This window comes from Artemia sp. Qi Xiang Cuo, chromosome 14, assembly GCF_049724085.1.
Source record: "Artemia sp. Qi Xiang Cuo chromosome 14, ASM4972408v1, whole genome shotgun sequence".
NCBI classification, from domain to species: domain Eukaryota; kingdom Metazoa; phylum Arthropoda; class Branchiopoda; order Anostraca; family Artemiidae; genus Artemia; species Artemia sp. Qi Xiang Cuo.
In genome coordinates, this window is record NC_142807.1 from 47477019 (window position 1) to 47499736 (window position 22718).

General features: G+C 30.8%; 1 protein-coding gene across 1 annotated transcript in view; it reads right to left on the reverse strand.

Annotated features, from left to right (window-relative positions):
• Nucleotides 1–10942: 10942 nt before the first annotated feature.
• LOC148944545 (uncharacterized) overlaps nt 10943–22718 on the reverse strand; it is a 44903-nt gene continuing 33127 nt past the window's right edge. The window contains exons 5-6 of the mRNA XM_089099956.1: nt 13868–14032; nt 10943–11137 (exon numbers count right to left, since the gene is read on the reverse strand). Coding sequence (XP_088956082.1) covers nt 10943–11137; nt 13868–14032 — 360 coding nt within the window. The remainder of the gene's footprint in view (nt 11138–13867; nt 14033–22718) is intronic.

Consider the following 22718-nt stretch of genomic DNA (forward strand, 5'->3'; position numbering starts at 1 on the left):
ACTAAAACTAAACTACAAGTCTAAACTAAAACTCTTAACTTAAACTAAACTAAACTATAACTCTAACTAAAACTCTAATCTAATATTCTAAGCTAATACTCTAAAATCTATAATAAAACTATTAAAATAAAACTAAACAACGACTCTAAAGTACAACTCTTAACTAAAACTAAACTAAAAGTCTAAACTAAAACTCTTAACTAACACTAAACTAAACTATAACTCAAACTAAAACTCTAAGCTAACCCTCTAAATTAAATCTCTAGACTCTAAACTAAAACTAAACTAAACTATAACTCTAACTAAAACTATAAACAAAAACTTTTAACTAATACTAAACAACACCTAAACTAAAATTATTAACTAAAACTAAACTAAACTATAACTCTAACTAAAACTCTAAGCTAAGACTCTAAACTAAAAATCTGAATTAAAACTAAACTAAACTATAACTCTAACTAAAATTCTAAGCTAAGACTCGGAACTATAACTTCAATATCTAAACAAAAACTCCTAACTAAAATTAAACTTAAACTATAAATCTTGCTAAAATTCTAAAGTAAAACTGTAAACAAAAACTATGAACTCTAAACTGATACTATTAAGTAAAACTAAACTAGATATCAAAACTATAGCTCCTAGCTAAAACTAAGCTAAACTAAAACTCTAGCTAACACACTAAGCTAAGACTCTGAACTAACACTCTAAATTCTCAAATAACACTAAACTAAACTATAAATATAACTAAAACTCTAACCCAAGACTCTAAACTAAAACTCAAAACTCTAACTAAAACTCTAAGCTAAGACCCTAACTTAAGACTCTAGACTCCAAACTAAAACTAAACTATAACTCTAACAAAAACTGTAGGCTAAGACTCTAAACTAAAACTCTAAACTAAAACTCTTATCTAAAACTAAAAAATGAATCAAAACTAAAACTCTTAATTAAAACTAAACAAAACTATAACTCTAACTGAAATCTTAATTAAAACTAAACTAATCTATCACTAACAAAAACTAAATTAAACTATAACTCTAACTAAAACTCTACGATAGGACTCTAAGCTAAAAGTCTAACCTCTAAACTAAAACTCTTACCTAAAACTAAACTACAACTCTAAACTAAAACTAAACTATAACTCTAAACTAAAACTCTTAACTAAAACTATTATCTAAAACTAAACTACAACTCTAAACTAAAACTCTTAACTGAAACTAAACTAAACTATAACTCTAACTAAAACTCTAAACTAAAACTCTCAACTAAACTACAAATCTTAACTAAAAGTAAACTAAATTATAACTCTCTCTAAACTAAAACTCTTAACTAAAACTAAACAATAACTCTAAACTAAAACTCTTAACTAAAACTAAACTACAAGTCTAAACTAAAGCTCTTAACTGAAACTAGACTAAACTATAACTCAAACTAAAACCCTAAGCTAAGATTCTAAGCTAATATTCTAAACTCTTAACTGAAACTAAACTATAACCCTAAACTAAAACTCTTAACTAAAACTAAAATATAATTCTAAGCTAAAACTCTTAACTAAAACTAAAATAAACTAAAACTCTAAGTTAACACTCTAAATTATAACTCTAGACTCTAAGCTAAAACTAAACTAAACTATAGCTCTAACTAAAACTCAACGATAGGACTCTAAGCTAAAACTTTAACCTCTAAACTAAAACTCTTACCTAAAACTAAACTACAACTCTAAACTAAAACTAAACTATAGCACAAAACTATAACTCTTAACTAAAACTAAAATAAACTATAACTCTAACTGAAACTGTAAGCTAATACCAAACTAAAACTCTAAACTATAACTCTTAACTAAAAGTAAACTACATCTCCAAGCTAAAATTCTTAACTAAAACTCTTAACTAAAACTAAACTACAATTCTAAACTAAAACTTATAACTAAAACTAAACTAAACTATAGCTCTAACTAAAACTCTAAACTAAAACTCTTAACTAAACTACGACTCTAAACAAAAACTAAACTACACTATAACTCTAACTACAACTCTAAGCTAAAACCCTAAACTAAAACTCTTAACTAAAACTAAACTACAAGTCTAAACTAAAGCTCTTAACAGAAACTAAACTAAACTATAGCTCTAACTAAAACTCTAAACTAAAACTCTTAACTAAACTACAACTCTAAACTAAAACTAAACTAAACTATAGCTCTAACTTAAACCCTAAGCTAAAACCCCAAACTAAAACTCTAAACTAAAACCCGTAACTAAAACTGAACTACAAGTCTAAGCTAGAACTCTTAACTGAAACTATACTTAACCATAGCTCTAACTAAAACTCTAAGCTAATATTCTAAGCTAATACTCTAAACTCAAAACTAAAACTCTTAACTAAAACTAAACTAAACTATAACTCTAACTAAACTCTGAACTAAAACTAAACTAATCTATAACTAACAAAAACTAAACTAAACTATAACTCTTACTAAAACTCTACGATAGGACTCTAAGCTAAAACTCTAACCTCTAAACTAAAACTCTTACCTAAAACTAAACTACAACTCTAAACTAAAACTAAACTATAACACAAAACTAAAACTCTTAACTAAAACTAAACTAACTCTCTAAGCTAAAACTCTTAACTAAGACTCTTAACTAAAACTAAACTACAACTCTAAGTTAAAACTCTTAACTAAAACTAAACTAAACTAAAACTCTAACTAAAACTCTTAACTAAACTACAAATCTTAACTAAAAGTAAACTAAATTATAACTCTCTCTAAACTAAAACTCTTAACTAAAACTAAACTATAACTCTAAACTAAAACTCTAAACTAAAACTAAACTATAAGTCTAAACTAAAACTCTTAACTAAAACTAAACTATAAATCTAACTAAAACACTAAACTAAGACTCTAAGCTAATAGTCTAAACTCTAAACTAAAACTCTTAATTAAAACTAAACTACAACTCTAAAGTAAAAATCTTAACTAAAACTAAACTATAAGTCTAAACTAAAACTCTTAACTAAAACTAAAATAAACTAAAACTCTAAGTTAACACTCTAAATTATAACTCTAGACTCTAAGCTAAAACTAAACTAAACTATAGCTCTAACTAAAACTCAACGATAGGACTCTAAGCTAAAACTTTAACCTCTAAACTAAAACTCTTACCTAAAACTAAACTACAACTCTAAACTAAAACTAAACTATAGCACAAAACTAAAACTCTTAACTAAAACTAAAATAAACTATAACTCTAATTGAAAATGTAAGCTAATACCAAACTAAAACTCTAAACTAAAACTCTTAACTAAAAGTAAACTACATCTCCAAGCTAAAATTCTTAACTAAAACTCTTAACTAAAACTAAACTACAATTATAAACTAAAACTCTTAACTAAAACTAAACTGAACTATAGCTATAAATAAAACTCTAAACTAAAACTCTTAACTAAACTACAACTCTAAACTAAAACTAAACTAAACTATAACTCTAACTAAAACTCTAAGCTAAAACCCTAAACTAAAACTCTTAACCTAAAACTAAACTACAAGTCTAAACTAAAGCTCTTAACCGAAACTAAACTAAACTATAGCTCTAACTAAAACTCTAAACTAAAACTCTTAACTAAACTACAACTCTAACCTAAAACTAAACTAATCTATAACTCTAACTAAAACTCTAAGCTAAAACCCCAAACTAAAACTCTAAACTCTAAACTAAAACCCGTAACTAAAACTAAACTACAAGTCTAAACTAAAGCTCTTAACTGAAACTAAACTAAACTATAACTCTAACTAAAACTCTAAGCTAAGATTATAAGCTAATACTCTAAACTCTAAACTAAAAATATTAAATAAAACTAAACGACAACTCTAAACTAAAACTCTTAACTAAACTACAACTCTAAACTAAAACTAAACTACAGACTTAAACTAAAACTCTTAACTAAAACTTAACTAAACTATAACTCTAACTAAAACTCTAAGCTAAAACCCTAAACTAATACTCTAAATTCTAAACTAAGACTCTTAACTAAAACTAAACTACAAGTCTAAACTAAAACTCTTAACTGAAAATAAACTAAACTATAACTCTAAATAAAACTCTAAGCTAAGATTCTAAGCTAATACTCTAAACTCTAGACTAAAACTCTTAAACTAAAACTAAACAACGACTCTAAAGTAAAACTCTTAACCAAAACTAAACTAAAAGTCTAAACTAAAACTCTTAACTAACACTAAACTAAACTATAACTCTAACTAAAACTCTAAGCTAACCCTCTAAATTAAATCTCTAGACTCTAAACTAAAACTAAACTAAACTATAACTCTAACTAAAACTCTAAACAAAAACTTTTAACTAAGACTAAACAACACCTCTAAACTAAAATTCTTAACTAAAAACCTAAAACTATTCTTAACTAAACTAAACTATAACTCTAACTAAAACTCTAAGCTAAGACTCTAAACTAAAAATCTGAATTAAAACTAAACTAAACTATAACTCTAACTAAAATTCTAAGCTAAGACTCGGAACTATAACTTCAATATCTAAAATAAAACTCCTACCTAAAACTAAACTAAAATTATAACTCTAGCTAAAAATCTAAAGTAAAACTGTAAACTAAAACTATGAACTCTAAACTAAAGCTCTTAAGTAAAACTAAACTAGAGATCTAAACTAAAGCTCCTAGATAAAACTAAACTAAACTATAACTCTAGCTAAAACTCTAAGCTAAGACTCTAAACTAAAACTCTAAATTCTCAACTAACACTAAACTAAACTATAAATATAACTAAAACTCTAACCCAAGACTCTAAACTAAAACTCAAAACTCTAACTAAAACTCTAAGCTAAGACCCTAACTTAAGACTCTAGACTCCAAACTAAAACTAAACTAAACTATAACTTTAACAAAAACTTTAGGCTAAGACTCCAAACTAAAACTCTAAACTAAAACTCTTATCTAAAACTAAACAATGAATCAAAACTAAAACTCTTAATTAAAACTAAACAAAACTATAACTCTAACTATACTCTTAACTAAAACTAAACTAATCTATAACTAACAAAAACTAAACTAAAATATAACTCTTACTAAAACTCTACGATAGGACTCTAAGCTAAAACTCTAACCTCTAAACTAAAACTCTTACCTAAAACTAAACTACAACTCTAAACTAAAACTAAACTATAACACAAAACTAAAAATCTTAACTAAAACTAAACTACCTCTCTAATATAAAACTATTAACTAAAACTCTTAACTAAAACTAAAATAAAACTATAATTTAAAAATCTTAACTGAAACTAAACTAAACTATAGCTCTAACTAAAACTATAAGCTAGAAAGCTCAACTAAACTACAAATATAAAATAAAACTGAAATAAGATATAACTCTAACTAAATATCTTAGCTAAACACTAAACCAAAACGCTAAACTAAAACTCTTAACTAAAACTAAACTACAATTCTAAACTAAAGCTCTTAACTGAAAGTAGACTAAACTATAACTCTAACTAAAACTCTAAGCTAAGATTCTAATCTAATATTCTAAACTCTAAACTAAAACTCTTAACTGAAACTAAACTATAACCCTAAACTAAAATTCTTAACTAAAACTAAAATATAAGTCTAAGCTAAAACTCTTAACTAAAACTAAAATAAACTAAAACTCTAAGTTAACACTCTAAATTATAACTCTAGACTCTAAGCTAAAACTAAACTAAACTATAGCTCTAACTAAAACTCAACGATAGGACTCTAAGCTAAAACTTTAACCTCTAAACTAAAACTCTTACCTAAAACTAAACTACAACTCTAAACTAAAACTAAACTATAGCACAAAACTATAACTCTTAACTAAAACTAAACTAAACTATAACTCTAACTGAAACTGTAAGCTAATACCAAACTAAAACTCTAAACTATAACTCTTAACTAAAAGTAAACTACATCTCCAAGCTAAAATTCTTAACTAAAACTCTTAACTAAAACTAAACTACAATTCTAAACTAAAACTCTTAACTAAAACTAAACTGAACTATAGCTCTAACTAAAACTCTAAACTAAAACTCTTAACTAAACTACGACTCTAAACAAAAACTAAACTACACTATAACTCTAACTACAACTCTAAGCTAAAACCCTAAACTAAAACTCTTAACTAAAACTAAACTACAAGTCTAAACTAAAGCTCTTAACCGAAATTAAACTAAACTATAGCTCTAACTAAAACTCTAAACTAAAACTCTTAACTAAACTACAACTCTAACCTAAAACTAAACTAATCTATAACTCTAACTAAAACTCTAAGCTAAAACCCCAAACTAAAACTCTAAACTCTAAACTAAAACCCGTAACTAAAACTAAACTACAAGTCTAAACTAAAGCTCTTAACTGAAACTAAACTAAACTATAACTCTAACTAAAACTCTAAGCTAAGATTCTAAGCTAATACTCTAAACTCTAAACTAAAACTCTTAACTAAAACTAAACTAAAACTCTTAACTAAAACTAAACTATAAGTCTAAACTAAAACTCTTAACTAAAACTAAAGTAAACTATAACTCTAACTAAAACTCTAAGCTACCACGCTAAATTAAAACTCTAGACTCTATACTAAAACTAAACTAAACTATAACTCTAACTAAAACTCTAAACTAAAACTTTTATCTAAAACTAAACAACACCTCTAAACTAAAATTCTTAACTAAAACTAAACTAAACTATAACTCTGACTAAAACTCTAAGCTAAAACTCTAAACTAAAACTCTGAATTAAAACTAAACTAAACTATAACTCTAACTAAAACTCTAAGCTAAGACTCAAAACTAAAACTCCAATATCTAAACTAAAACTCTTAACTAAAAATAAACTAAAAGTATAACTCTAACTATAACTCTAAAGTAGAACTGTAAACTAAAACTCTAAGCTCTAAACTGAAACGCCTAAGTATAGATAAAATAGAGATCTAAACTAAAGCTCCTAACTAAAACTAAACTAAACTATAACTTTAACAAAAACTCTAAGCTATGACTCTAAACTAAAACTCTAAATTCTCAACTAAAACTAAACCTAACTACAAACAGAACTAAAACTCTAAGCTAAGACTCTAAACTAAAACTCTAAACTCTAACTAAAACTCTAAGCTAAAACTCTAACATAAAACTCTAGACTCCAAACTTAAACTAAACTAAACTATAACTCTAACAAAAACTGTAGGCTAAGACTCCAAACTAAAACTCTAAAATCTAAACTAAAACTCTTATCCGAAACTGAACAACAACTCAAAAGTAAAACTCTTAACTAAAACTAAACTAAAGCATAATTCTAAGTAAACTCTTAACTAAAACTACACTAATCTATAACTAACTAAAAGTGTGATCTAAAACTTTAAAATAAAACTCTAAACTGTATACTAAAATTCTAAACCTTCAAAATAAACTCTTAACTAAAACTCTAAGCTCTAAACTAAGACTCTTATCTAAAACTAAACAACGCATCTAAACTAAAATTCTTAAGTAAAACTAAATTAAACTATAACTCTAACTAAAACTCTAAGCTCAGAATCTTAACTAAAACTCTGAATTAAAACTAAACTAAACTATAACTCTAACTAAAACTCTAAGCTAAGAATCAAAACTAAAATTCCAATATCAAACTAAAACTCTCAATTAAAACTAAACTAAAACTATAACTCTAACTAAAACTCTAAAGTAAAACTCTAAACTAAAATTATTAAGTAAAACTAAACTAGAGATCTAAACTAAAGCTCCTAACTAAAACTAAACTAAACTATAACTCTAAAAAAACTCTAAGCTGAGAATCTAAAATTGAACTCTAAATTCTCAACTAAAACTAAACTAAACAATAAATAGAACTAAAACTCTAAGCTAAGACTCTAAACTAAAACTCTAAACTCTAAACTAAAACTCTAAATTCTAAACTAAGACTCTGAAGTCTGAACTAATACTCTTAGCTAAAACTAAACGAAGCTATAACTCTAACTAAAACTCTAAGCTAGGACTCTAAACTAAAGCTCTAAACTCCACACTAAAACTTTTATCTAATATAACTCTAACTAAAACTGTAAGCTAATACCAAAATTAAACTCTAAACTAAAACTCTTATCTAAAACTAAACTAAACTAAAAGTGCACCGAAAAACTCTAGGCTATGACTCTAGGCTGAAACTCTAAACTAAAACGTTTAGCTAAAACTAAACTACAAGTCCAAAAACACTTAACCAAAACTAAAATAAAATATAACTCTAACTAAAACTGTAAGTGCTTAGAGTCTAACTTGAAATTCTAGACTCTCAACTACAACTAAACTAAACTATAACTCTAACTAAAACTGTAAGCTAATATCAAACTAAAACTCTAAACTAAAACTCATATCTAAAATTAAACAACAACTTTAAACTAAAACTCTTAGCTAAAATAAACTAAACTACAACTCTAAACTAAAACTCTTAGCTTAAACTAAACTACAACTCTAAACTAAAACTCTTAAAAAAAATTAAACTAAACTATAAAAATCAATAAAACTCTAAACTATATACTAAAACTCTAAAGTCTAACAAAAAAGTGTTATATAAAATTAAACTAAACTATAAATCTAACTAAAGCTCTAAGCTGAAACTCGAAGTTAAAATACTAAACTAAAACTCTTAACTACTATAACTCTAACTAAAACTGTAAGCCAATAACAAACTGAAACTCTAAACTAAAACTCTTATCTGAAACTAAACTAAACTAAAAGTGCAACGAAAAACTCTAAGCTATGACTCTAGGCTAAAAGTCTAAACTAAAACGTTTAGCTAAAACTAAACTACAAGTCCAAAATCACTCTACTAAAACTTAAATAAAATATAACTCTAACTAAAACTCTAAGGGCTGAGAGTCTAACTTGAAACTCGAGACTCTCAACTACAACTAAACTAAACTATAGCTCAAACTAAAACTGTAAGCTAATATCAAACTAAAACTTTAAACTAAAACTCATATCTAAAACTAAACAACAACTCTAAACTAAAACTCTTAAGTTTTTTCAATTGAAAGTACGGAGCAACATTAAAACGAACAGGAATTATTATGTATATGAAAGGGTTGTCCCCTCCTCAACACCTCAAACTTTACAGTAATAGTTTTAGTACTTTTTAAAAATCTATGTATTGTTGTAATTAAGCGACCCTTGTGTTTCAGGAGTAGCTCTTAAGGAATTGGTAAAATCCAAACTTTAGCGTAAAGAGCGAGGTCTTTAAAAGGAGGCAACTTCCTTCATATGCGTAATAATTTCTATTCGTTTTAAGTTTTAATGTTGCTCTTTACTTTCTGTTGCAAAAATTTGTTTTTTATCCAATTTCTGATTTTTTCTTAAATAATGCCGGGAAATTTGGCTGAACCACCAAAAAAAATTCCCCTCCCCACGGATATACCTTCTAGGCAGTTCAATCCCGGTTAAAATTTACCCCGGAAAACTACCCTTAACATCTCCATGCGTAAAATTGAGACACAAAAGAGAAAGCCATATAAGACATATAAAAAGAATTTTGTATAGGAACTATGGCAAATTTCCACAATGTAAAACTTCCCCTGAAAAGCTCACCCCCCAGAAACTTCCTTCTCCATGAAAAATTGCCCCGTGGAGAAACACCAAGCAGAGAATTTGTCCTCCCCCCCCCCCACCCGAAAATGTATGCATACTTCAGTAGATATGTTATAATTAATACTACAACGGCCATAAGAAGCACTGAACCGTATCAAGGCCAGGTACTTTTGAAGGCCAATGAGCCCTATCAAGGCCAGACGTTCTTGAATGTCACCGAACTCTCTATCCTTGAGTAGTGCAATGACTTAGTTGCGCAAATTCTTACATAATCGATTTTTTTTGCCTTGAGCGTTGATATAAAAACTTGATAGGGAGTTAATATCACAGGTCCACAAAGACATTTGACTAGCTTACACTGATTAAAGTTCAAAAAACCTTCTATTATTAAAAATGAGTGGTTCTACACTCTTGCAACTTGAAGGAGATGGCAATTATGATAAAAAGACAAGAGTCCCCAACGTAGCAGTGGATATTGTAAAGGATTCTTGGGTAACATTTGAGTGGGATGATAAGTTTGGTCGATATGTTATATCTTTGAGTAAATTTAACTTGGAAGAAAAATTATTCTGATAAATTTTGATAAATTCCTTGTAGGTATGTCCACGACATCGGAAAACAAAATACAATATGAACACCCCCCCCCTTTTGTTATCGTTAATGGGATATTTTAAAGGGTGTTGTTTTTCAGAGATTATTATCATTCCATAAGCAATATTACAAGATTACTTACTTTGGATACAGACAAAGGGGATCGGGGGGGGGAGGGGGGGGGTTGAAAACCTCTCTAAGATATGAGACAGCCGTGGATTAGACAATTTATAGTAACAAACTGTAAGTAAAGAACGGCCCCTTGTCAATAAAACCCAAACTGTAAACAAAAAAAACTTTTCATTCCACCATATGAATCAACAAAATTTACTGTTTAAGGTTAAACTAAATATGAATTATACCGCTAAAATTCATTTAATTTTGCACAAGGACTCAAGGATCATTAAACGCATGACGCTTATGATATGATATTTATGATCCTTTTTATATGCATTTCCTTTAAAAATGTAATTTCCTTTCAAATGTTTCGAAAAGCAATCGGTAAAGAAAACTCTTCCATTACCGATTGGTTATATATGTTAAACTAAAATGCAAAACTTGCACGTAAAGATTGAGAGGTGGGGAAGGGAGCCTAGTTTATATACAGAAAAATTCTGGATGTTTTAGGTTTTATGTCACTCTTCACTTTCATTTACCAAACTTGTTTCTTTATTTAAAACATTTGGAGACCGATCTGTGCCTGTGCTCTAAATGCACGAAAGCTAGAACTTACATTATTCAATTTACCCTAGAACTTTGACATAATAACCAACCTGTTTGTGAGGTAAGATTGTAATTTTGCAGATAGTACAATCTTGTCCAAAGTTTGCCCAAGAATTCGCTGACATCCATTTTCGGTTGCATTTCGGACATCTGAACTCCCCAAAACACCGTCCTTCGCCTTGATTGGGGTTAAGATTTTGACTTTTCGAACGAGCCTGATATAAAGACAAGCAAAATTATAGTAAAAATTACTAACATAGACACATACTAAGGCCCACAAACAGAAACACGCAAACTTCCACTTTTTATGTTAAAATTCACTGCCCTGTGCTGGTATTCAACCAGTCATTAAATTTATTTTGAAATAAAGAGCTGAAATGACCTAGGACATCAAAATTATAAATCCTGTCAGGTGTGAGCTTTCCTTTGAAACATCAATTGATAATAATAATGTTTATCAAAAAATTCCCACAACTGCACGATTAAAGCCACACGCTCTTGTTGGGTAATAAATCCGATATTTATTATATCCAATAAATCCAAATACCTCTTTAAAAACAAGGTCACCCAGTCTTTTTATGCGCTTTGCTTATGTGACCAATCTAGGAGAGTGACGACGGAGCTTGTGGTTGGGAAGAAAAACATAATTTTTTGGCTTTACTGGCCATTAGTCTATAATTCAGAAAACACACTTTTGAATTTTCCACAAGGAGTCTTACTTTTTCCATCTTGAAAATCTTAAAGCTGTGTTTCATTTTTTTTACAAACTGATAGTGAACTGTTTTTATCTCATGTTTGCTTTCACGTGATTCATACTTGATTCTCCTGTCCTCTTGACGTAGTCATAGTGTTGATTTTTTAACACCGAAGACTACTGAAGCTCTTTTGATTGATGTCCCATTTCTTAGAACGATTTAAGCAGATATTCAACTTCTTCAGCTTGTACGTCTTTACCGTTTAAAAGCCTCATTAAAAAATATCAGTTCTTTTTGGTGTCTTTAACATATTACAAAAAAAGCAAGTTTTTTCAATTGAAAGTACGGAGCAATATTAAAACAAACAGGAATTATTATGTATATGAAAGGGTTGTCCCCTCCTCAACACCTCAAACTTTACACTAATGGTTTTAGTACTTTTTAAAAATCTATGTATTGTTGTAATTAAGCGACCCTTGTGCTTCAGGAGTAGCTCTTAAGGAATCGGGAAAAATTCAAACTTTAGCGTAAAGAGCGAGGTGTTTATAACGAGGCAACTTCCTTCATATACGTAACAATTTCTATTCGTTTTAAGTTTTAATGTTGCTCCTTACTTTCTGTTGCAAAAACTTGTTTTTTATCCAATTTCTGATCTTTTCTTAAATAATGCCTGGAAATCTGGCTGAACCTCCACAAAGAAATTCCCCTCCCCACGGATATACCTTCTAGGCAGTTCAATCCCGGTTAAAATTTACCCCAGACAACTACCCTTAACATCTCCATGCGTAAAATTGAGACGCAAAAGAGAAAGCCATATAAGAAATATAAAAAGAATTTAGTATAGGACCTATGGCAAATTTCCCCAATGTAAAACTTCCCCTGAAAAGTTCACCCCCGTAAACTTCCCTCTCCATGAAAAATTGCCCCGTGGAGAAACACCAAGCAGAGAATTTGTCCTCCCCCTCCACCCGAAAATGTATGTATACTTCAGTAGATATGTTATAATTAATACTACAACGGCCATAAGAAGCACTGAACCGTATCAAGGCCAGGTACTTTTGAAGGCCAATGAGCCCTATCAAGGCCAGGCATTCTTGAATGTCACCGAACTCTCTAGTCTTGAGTAGTGCAACGACTTAGTTGCGCAAATTCTTACATAATCGATTTTTTTTGCCTTGAGCGTTGATATAAAAACTTGATAGGGAGTTAATATCACAGTTCCACAAAGACATTTGACTAACTTACATTGATTCAAGTTCAGAAAATCTTCTATTATTAAAAATGAGTGGTTTAACACTATTGCAACTTGAAGCAGTTGGCAATAATGATAAAAAGACGAGAGTCCCCAATGTAGCAGTGGATATTGTAAAGGATTCTTGGGTAACATTTGAGTGGGATGATAAGTTTGGTCGATATGTTATATCTTTGAGTAAATTTAACTTGGAAGAAAAATTATTCTGATAAATTTTGATAAATTCCTTGTAGGTATGTCCACGACATCGGAAAACAAAATACAATATGAACACCCCCCCCTTTTGTTATCGTTCATGGGATATTTTAAAGGGTGTTGTTTTTCAGAGATTATTATCATTCCATAAGCAATATTACAAGATTACTTACTTTGGATACAGACAAAGGGGATCGGGGGGGGGGGGGGGGGGTTGAAAACCTCTCTAAGATATGAGACAGCCGTGGATTAGACAATTTATAGTAACAAACTGTAAGTAAAGAACGGCCCCTTGTCAATAAAACCCAAACTGTAAACAAAAAAAACTTTTCATTCCACCATATGAATCAACAAAATTTACTGTTTAAGGTTAAACTAAATATGAATTATACCGCTAAAATTCATTTAATTTTGCACAAGGACTCAAGGATCATTAAACGCATGACGCTTATGATATGATATTTATGATCCTTTTTATATGCATTTCCTTTAAAAATGTAATTTCCTTTCAAATGTTTCGAAAAGCAATCGGTAAAGAAAACTCTTCCATTACCGATTGGTTATATATGTTAAACTAAAATGCAAAACTTGCACGTAAAGATTGAGAGGTGGGGAAGGGAGCCTAGTTTATATACAGAAAAATTCTGGATGTTTTAGGTTTTATGTCACTCTTCACTTTCATTTACCAAACTTGTTTCTTTATTTAAAACATTTGGAGACCGATCTGTGCCTGTGCTCTAAATGCACGAAAGCTAGAACTTACATTATTCAATTTACCCTAGAACTTTGACATAATAACCAACCTGTTTGTGAGGTAAGATTGTAATTTTGCAGATAGTACAATCTTGTCCAAAGTTTGCCCAAGAATTCGCTGACATCCATTTTCGGTTGCATTTCGGACATCTGAACTCCCCAAAACACCGTCCTTCGCCTTGATTGGGGTTAAGATTTTGACTTTTCGAACGAGCCTGATATAAAGACAAGCAAAATTATAGTAAAAATTACTAACATAGACACATACTAAGGCCCACAAACAGAAACACGCAAACTTCCACTTTTTATGTTAAAATTCACTGCCCTGTGCTGGTATTCAACCAGTCATTAAATTTATTTTGAAATAAAGAGCTGAAATGACCTAGGACATCAAAATTATAAATCCTGTCAGGTGTGAGCTTTCCTTTGAAACATCAATTGATAATAATAATGTTTATCAAAAAATTCCCACAACTGCACGATTAAAGCCACACGCTCTTGTTGGGTAATAAATCCGATATTTATTATATCCAATAAATCCAAATACCTCTTTAAAAACAAGGTCACCCAGTCTTTTTATGCGCTTTGCTTATGTGACCAATCTAGGAGAGTGACGACGGAGCTTGTGGTTGGGAAGAAAAACATAATTTTTTGGCTTTACTGGCCATTAGTCTATAATTCAGAAAACACACTTTTGAATTTTCCACAAGGAGTCTTACTTTTTCCATCTTGAAAATCTTAAAGCTGTGTTTCATTTTTTTTACAAACTGATAGTGAACTGTTTTTATCTCATGTTTGCTTTCACGTGATTCATACTTGATTCTCCTGTCCTCTTGACGTAGTCATAGTGTTGATTTTTTAACACCGAAGACTACTGAAGCTCTTTTGATTGATGTCCCATTTCTTAGAACGATTTAAGCAGATATTCAACTTCTTCAGCTTGTACGTCTTTACCGTTTAAAAGCCTCATTAAAAAATATCAGTTCTTTTTGGTGTCTTTAACATATTACAAAAAAAGCAAGTTTTTTCAATTGAAAGTACGGAGCAATATTAAAACAAACAGGAATTATTATGTATATGAAAGGGTTGTCCCCTCCTCAACACCTCAAACTTTACACTAATGGTTTTAGTACTTTTTAAAAATCTATGTATTGTTGTAATTAAGCGACCCTTGTGCTTCAGGAGTAGCTCTTAAGGAATCGGGAAAAATTCAAACTTTAGCGTAAAGAGCGAGGTGTTTATAACGAGGCAACTTCCTTCATATACGTAACAATTTCTATTCGTTTTAAGTTTTAATGTTGCTCCTTACTTTCTGTTGCAAAAACTTGTTTTTTATCCAATTTCTGATCTTTTCTTAAATAATGCCTGGAAATCTGGCTGAACCTCCACAAAGAAATTCCCCTCCCCACGGATATACCTTCTAGGCAGTTCAATCCCGGTTAAAATTTACCCCAGACAACTACCCTTAACATCTCCATGCGTAAAATTGAGACGCAAAAGAGAAAGCCATATAAGAAATATAAAAAGAATTTTGTATAGGACCTATGGCAAATTTCCCCAATGTAAAACTTCCCCTGAAAAGTTCACCCCCGTAAACTTCCCTCTCCATGAAAAATTGCCCCGTGGAGAAACACCAAGCAGAGAATTTGTCCTCCCCCTCCACCCGAAAATGTATGTATACTTCAGTAGATATGTTATAATTAATACTACAACGGCCATAAGAAGCAGTGAACTGTATCAAGGCCAGGTACTTTTGAAGGCCAATGAGCTCTATGAAGGCCAGGCGTTCTTGAATGTCACCGTACTCTCTAGCCATGAGTAATGCAATGACTTAGTTGCGCAAATTGTTACATAATCGACTTCTTTGGCCTTGAGCGTTGATATAAAAAACTTGATAGGGAGTTAATATATCAGTTGCACAAAGACATTTGACTAGCTTACATTGATTATAGCTCGAAAAACCTTCTATTATTACAAATGAGTAGTTCGACACTATTGCAACTTGAAGCAGTTGACAATAATGATGCGAAGGCGAGAGTCCCCAATGTAGAAGTGGAAATTGCAAAGGATTGTCGGCTAACATTTCAGTGGGGTGATGTGTTTGGTAGATATGTTATATCTTTGAGAAAATCTAACTTTCAATAAAAATTCTGGTTTGCAGCTAAAGTGAATTTTACAAATATGCCCAGACAACAACTTGCATTGAATGCAATCATGAAGTACATTGAGGACAATGGATTGGGATATATTGGGAATAAAGAGTGAACATGTATTATTTTATTATTGCATTTCTGACAATAACATGATTTATAATGATTTTTTTTGTTTAAATATTTTTAGTTATTTGTTTACTCCTTCTCCCCCAAGGGAACCAATAGGCAATGAGAATTTGGTCAAAAATAGATTTTTTTTTCTATGAGTTGATTTAATTTATATTTGATAATACGAGTGTCAAGAACAAAAAAATGGATGGATTTAAGAAAAAACAAATCTTGCAAAATGTTATAACTTTGGAAATATGTTTGAATCTAAATAACCAATTTTAAAAATTATCAGTGCAAAAGATAATATTCTCTCAAAGAATGCTTGACAATATCATGAAAAACGAATCTCTATGGTTGAATTACTTTATGAACCTTTTGCGCTGCGGGTCGGATACAGTCACTCAATTTGTTGATAAACTAATCGAAACTAATCAAAATTATATTGTGTATTGACTACTGAACACTACATAAACATTCTATGTTGATTCAAAAGTCTATCCGAATGATTGTTTCATGAGAACAACAAATAAGTCGACAATTTAAAAAAAGTCCAACCGGGTTTCAATTGATTTTGAAGTGAGACGCGACTCGATTACTTTCTCTCTCTCTCTCTAAAAGTAAAAAGAACATTCCTTTTTGATCGCAAAATTGTTTCTATTTGGCAGTGCAACAGTCAACAGTGGAAAAATATGCAACACCTGTAAACTATGTTTATATACATTGGGTAGTTGGTCTTCCTGTGAGAATTACACTGTCACAGATGAATATAATGAAAAGTTTAGATTGTGCAATCCATGCTAAGTGCATAGAGGATTTGAAATTACTATTAAGGACTGTAATTCATGTCTTGAAGAAGGTTGCAATTCCCATGTATGAGGTTTCCTATACTCAAATTCTCACTATGATAAATGTAATCAGTTGGAAAACACTTATCCATGTATGATAGAAAAAAACCCTCAACAATCATTTAGATTAGTCTCCAGAGTATGGTATCGTCGTGGATTTAAATTGTTTTGAGTAGAAGAATTTGGTCCACGTTTCAATTGTCGAAACAACAAGAGAGTATGTTTTCTACGTCATCGTTCTGAAGACAATGATAGTTATGATTGTAAGCCTACGGATTTTTATTTGGCTGTTACAGAGAGTGATTCTTCATTCGAGGATTTTGTTTGTGACATAACCCAAAATAAACAAATTGAAAGACGTGAATTCCACAATATAAATGGAAAAAGTATCATTAACTTCACAAAGAGATATGATAAGAGTTAAACTACATTGTATTGTAGTAAATGTGATCCTGACTTTTCCCAACATGACCAATACAAGGTGAATGCATATGATCTACAACCGATAGTCGTTGCCGACGACGATGAATACCTACATGTAGAAAAAAATCTTAACAAAAAGAAAAAAGACTTTTTTATATATATATGTTTTATTAATAAATATATTTACCAACATTATCAGAAAAATTTTATTCTTAGAGCACTAAAGTCTTTATTATACAGATGGGAGAGGGCATTTTCCACAATAAAATCAATCAGACGAGGATCGTTTACGTAAATTTTGATAAATTCCTTGTAGGTATGTCCACGATATTGGAAAACAAAATACAATAGTTCATGAAAGCCACAGCCTTTGGACTTCAAATCTTTTATTCTATTCAGGTTTTGAACAATAGATTACCCCTTGTTTTCAATATAGGTTTTGATATGAGGAGTGTAGAATGTATATGGGAAGCCCAGAGGGTTAAAAAATGCAATACTTTTCCCAGTTTGAAATATAAATAGCCAGTGACTAGTATACAATAGGATTTTTATCTGGACATGAACGAGTCCAAGTTAAAAACATCAATTATTGGATTTGTGATCAAGGTGCTCTAGTAGAACACTACCGTCTGGGGTGATCTCCAATAGATTTCAAATTGACTTAGTGATATTAACGTGATACTTTCAGTCAAAGCATCAGCAAATGTTCACTCTAAACGTACATTCCCACTTCTAACAATACTCATATCTTGAGTGCCTGACAAGCTAAAAAAAATTACACCATGATTTTTTGAAAACATTGAATTGGTTATTCCATTTTCAAATAGTTGTGAATCGTGATCTAATGATTGCATTGTCAATTGATACAGAGTTCTGTAAGATTATTTATCAAATGATAATTTGTACAAGGGAATTCCATTCACCTTGCAGACAAGGCGGGATAAGCCAAAAAATCAAAATCGTGGGGGATATAGTCCAGGATCAAACGGCACTAGCACTCTTGACAAAGGCCAAGGTGAGTGTTGAGGGGATTTCTCCATTGATAAATTATGCATTCGTGTAACTACAAGAGCCAGTGACCAAGCGACGTTGATTAGTGAGTGTGTGGAGAACAAGATGTTTGAGATTACGACCATTGGGTCCCAGTTTTTCCCCTACAATTGAAACAAAGTTCATAACCTGTTGTTTTCGAACATGAAGAATTGCTGAAGGGATATTGAAATTTGCATCAGGTGCTGCAGCAAGTATTTTTTTTTAAATGAAACTGGCTGCAGCTAGCAGTAACTTTATATCAATCTTAATTTTAGGAGGCAACCATTGAGATATATTAAATATTTCATTATTGAATTTTCCAACTAAATGATACTCTTTGGTCACTACAGCAGTTAGCTCATCATCAGTATGAACATTCAATCTATATTCATAACCCAGTGCCTGTCCTCTTACTTCTTAGAATGACTTTGAAGTCATCAACATAAATTGTATGTAGCTTGCATAGTTTGATAAATTATTCCTAGTGCTCACCAATGTTCCATTAATGAATACATTAATTTGTTTTTCAAATTGTGTAGGATAAGAGACCGTCGGTAACGATAGGAGTTTGATTAATATACTTTTTCTTCACCAGGACATTTAAATCAATAAATTTGGATGATAAATTGATTAAATAATCTTCGTTGGAAAGTATTTGAAAGTGTATATTTCCGACAGGGGTTGTTGAGGATGAAAATGTTCATTGTAGCCATATTTGACACTGACATCAACATTTTCAGCATTGAATAGATTCAATGACGAGGTGAGTGATGGATGTGATTCTTTGTGAGTGAAATAGGTCATCTTAAGAGAAGAAATCCTTCTTTGATCCAACAATCTTTTTCTACCTATTGCTCTTCTTTTTTTTCTTCCACGTTGTTGTTGATGTCTTTCGCTTCCCATCTGGGTAGAGACTGATGAGTGAATGACGACCATGCACACTTTTTGATCCCTTCCCATTTTGCTGGTATTTCAATTGTTCGCCAACAGCTCTTGCTGAAGATCTAAGATTTTCCTTAAGACTCTCGTTTAAATTTTTAGCCAAGCCCCAGTCCTGTAGTCTTGAGGCAGCAAAATTTGTTGCAGCTGGTACAATACATTTTCTGGCAAGGGGTAATGCAGAACGAAATAGCCTAGCAAACCAACTACCAAGACCATAGCCAGACATTGTAGTACGTCCCTTGTAATAGTCCAAACCCTGACCTATTTGACGAGGAATCAGAGTAGCAACATCACAATCAATGTCAGGACAAGACAGATAAATGGAATTCTTCTATTGTTCATATTAAGCAATGAGTCAAAAATAACATGTAATGACACACAAACTCTTTTATAGCTAAAAGTTCTGCGAGTTCACTTCTTAGTGTTAACTGACAGAGTTCCAAATACGATGTGTTTACGGGAACATAGTGGAGATATTTTATATTGTAGTGGTGAATATCGTTTTATGTACCTGTTCTCTTTAAAACACTCTGAAGCGGAAAATTTTAATTAGGACCATCCCACAAATGAACTGTAAATAAACTTACAACTGTGCGAGGAGAAACTAGGTGCATAGTCTTTATAGATAGCATGGTTCTTGCCATTGAAATTTGCTGTTTAATAACACGCTTGTTAAAATCGAGAACCTCATGCAAATTCTTATTGACGAAAATTTTTTCATTCTGAAATGGATTGGTAATATAAATTCTCCTTTGTTTTGTCGAATAGTTGAAAGTGAAACGACCTCTTTTTGGACTTGCAATTTTTTTGTTGATAAATCGACACAGCTCATGCATATTGTTGTATTCCCTGTAGCGTATGGTTACAATAGGGTAATCATTAGAGTCAAAAGTTGCCACCGCACCTTCATGACCGAAGTCAAAGAGTCTTATTTTAATCTCATAAGGGATCATCTTTCTTAGAACATCATCTGTATTCTTGATAATGCAATCGACGAGAGCAGCTTCATATCTACTTTCAAATTCAATGGCAGGGGAGAGTTTAGTCCAAAAATCACTTGTTCTATACAACTCGTAATGGAGAAGATCGGAAACATTGGACATGAATATAACACAGAAATCATTGAACATTGTGTACGTCTTCAACACCTATCAAAGAATCAAATTCAGAGTTGTACCCAAGCCAGCGAACTATCAACTGTTTCTTACCACTCTCTGTTCGAGTTTTTAATTCTTTTTCAAATTGATAACAACCACTGTCTTTAACTTTTTGAAATTCTTAGTCATAAAATAATCCCAAAATCTCATCATCTTTGCTGTCTCGTAGTCGATAAGTAACGGGTTTAGTCTCTAGAACTTTTGATGCTTTAAAAAACTCAGTAGACCATAGATAATTTCCTTTTTTAAAAATAGTGCTTGTACGATTCATTCGAACTGTATCCCCGGCAGTGAATTTGCTTTTAATTCCATTTTCATTGCTAGAAGAATATTGTTTTAGAAAAATTTCGTGTACTGTCACCGTGATGAACTTTAAGAGGACTGCGATTGGACAGGGAGCGATGAGGACGTTGATTGTAAACATGCATTATTTTATCCAAATGAATAAAGGTGGCAGTGTTTTTTAATGTGCAATATCTGGAAATGAGAAGACAAAGGGCTCTAATCAACCGTTAAGCCAATGCAGCCTTGATTGGACTATGGCTATGATACAACTCTGTACCATATTTCAATAGAATTTTGTTTACACCCGGATTGACAAATTCACCCTCTCGATCTGTCTGAATTTTACTATAGGAATCTTGGCCAGCTATTGTTTCTGGAGCAATTGCAATCTCCTCCCCACGCTTAAATTTCAATGGAATTGCATATGAGTAGCGACTGAAAATACTAATTGCAAATAGAATGTACCTCGTATTGTCACTGTATCTCATCCAAAGTCATAAGATCCGCTTGCATGACTTGCAGCGGGTAGAAGGCCTTTGTTTTTCAATATTGATTACTACGAAGTCTACGATTTCGATGAAGAGTATAGCTCGGTTGAATTTGAAGATATTCATTTGCTACACTCTGCTGGACATTGGAATTATAAGCAAGTGTACTGGGAGGACTAAGACTTCCCGTCTCACCAACATTTGCATAGATACGTTTCAGAGTTTCATCCATTTTGCATGTGAATGTTTACTTCCTCTTCCAATACCCTTTCGCATAATAACACTGGTGGCGGCGACGGAAAGATGTTTTTTCCTACCTTTTAAAGTTAAATCATCATCATCATCACTATTGTAGATTGATTTGGGTTTACCTGTTAGCATTAGCGTTTTAAAATCATCCTTTTCAAAATTTTCATCGTCACCATTTACTGATATCAATTCTTTCAAAATGTTTCTGTTAAACACAAGTGCTTTGGTAAATTTTTGGGAGCACAGGTGCGAGGGGTTAGGAGCTCCACTTATCCGACTTTCCATGTTATTTCCCTGTTTTTGCTACTTGTTAAATATACCGACCACACTAGAGAAGTAAAATGAATCATATGGAAATACTGAAATACAATTGCGAAATTACAATAGAAAATTTCACAACAAGTCTAAAGAAATTAAATTCAACTAGAGATTCAGCGTTCCTCTCAACAGCAGAAAGCAAAACCGTGTTGTCTAGGCAAATCACAGTTTATAGAATAAGCAGCATGATCATTTCCTATCTCACCCATTATAAAAACCCGGACCGGGGTGCGAGTGGTCCAGAGAACGTTTGTGCAGATATAAACATAAGCGGCATCAGATCTTTTCACGGGTAGACAAGTCAGATTTCTCTTGGTCGCGAAACTTGGCTTCAACGTTGGAACACTAATTTTGAAGAAGCTAATTTTAAATTAATTTATTCCAATACATACATGAAAATCGGTAGTTAGTAGTGTAATGTTATTATTAGATGTTTTTAGGAATTAAAAATAGGTTTCGATGTCTCAAGTTGGTTTCAAAGGCATTTTGAGAAAGTTTCTGCCAAAATACGTGTTCCAGGGTAATTGGACCGCTGATGGTAGATCAAATGAGAGGAGCTGTTTGTACGCGCCAATATAAATATATTTTTTTTTTTTTTTTTTTTTTTTTTTTTTTTTTTTTATATATATATATATATATATATATATATATATATATATATATATATATATATATATATATATATATATATATATATATATATATATATATATATATATATATATATATATATATATATATATATATATATATATATATATATATATATATATATATATATATATATATATATATATATATATATATATATATATATATATATATATATATATATATATATATATATATATTTACACTACGAAAACTTTACAAAAAAGAAAGTTTTTTTAAAGAAAAG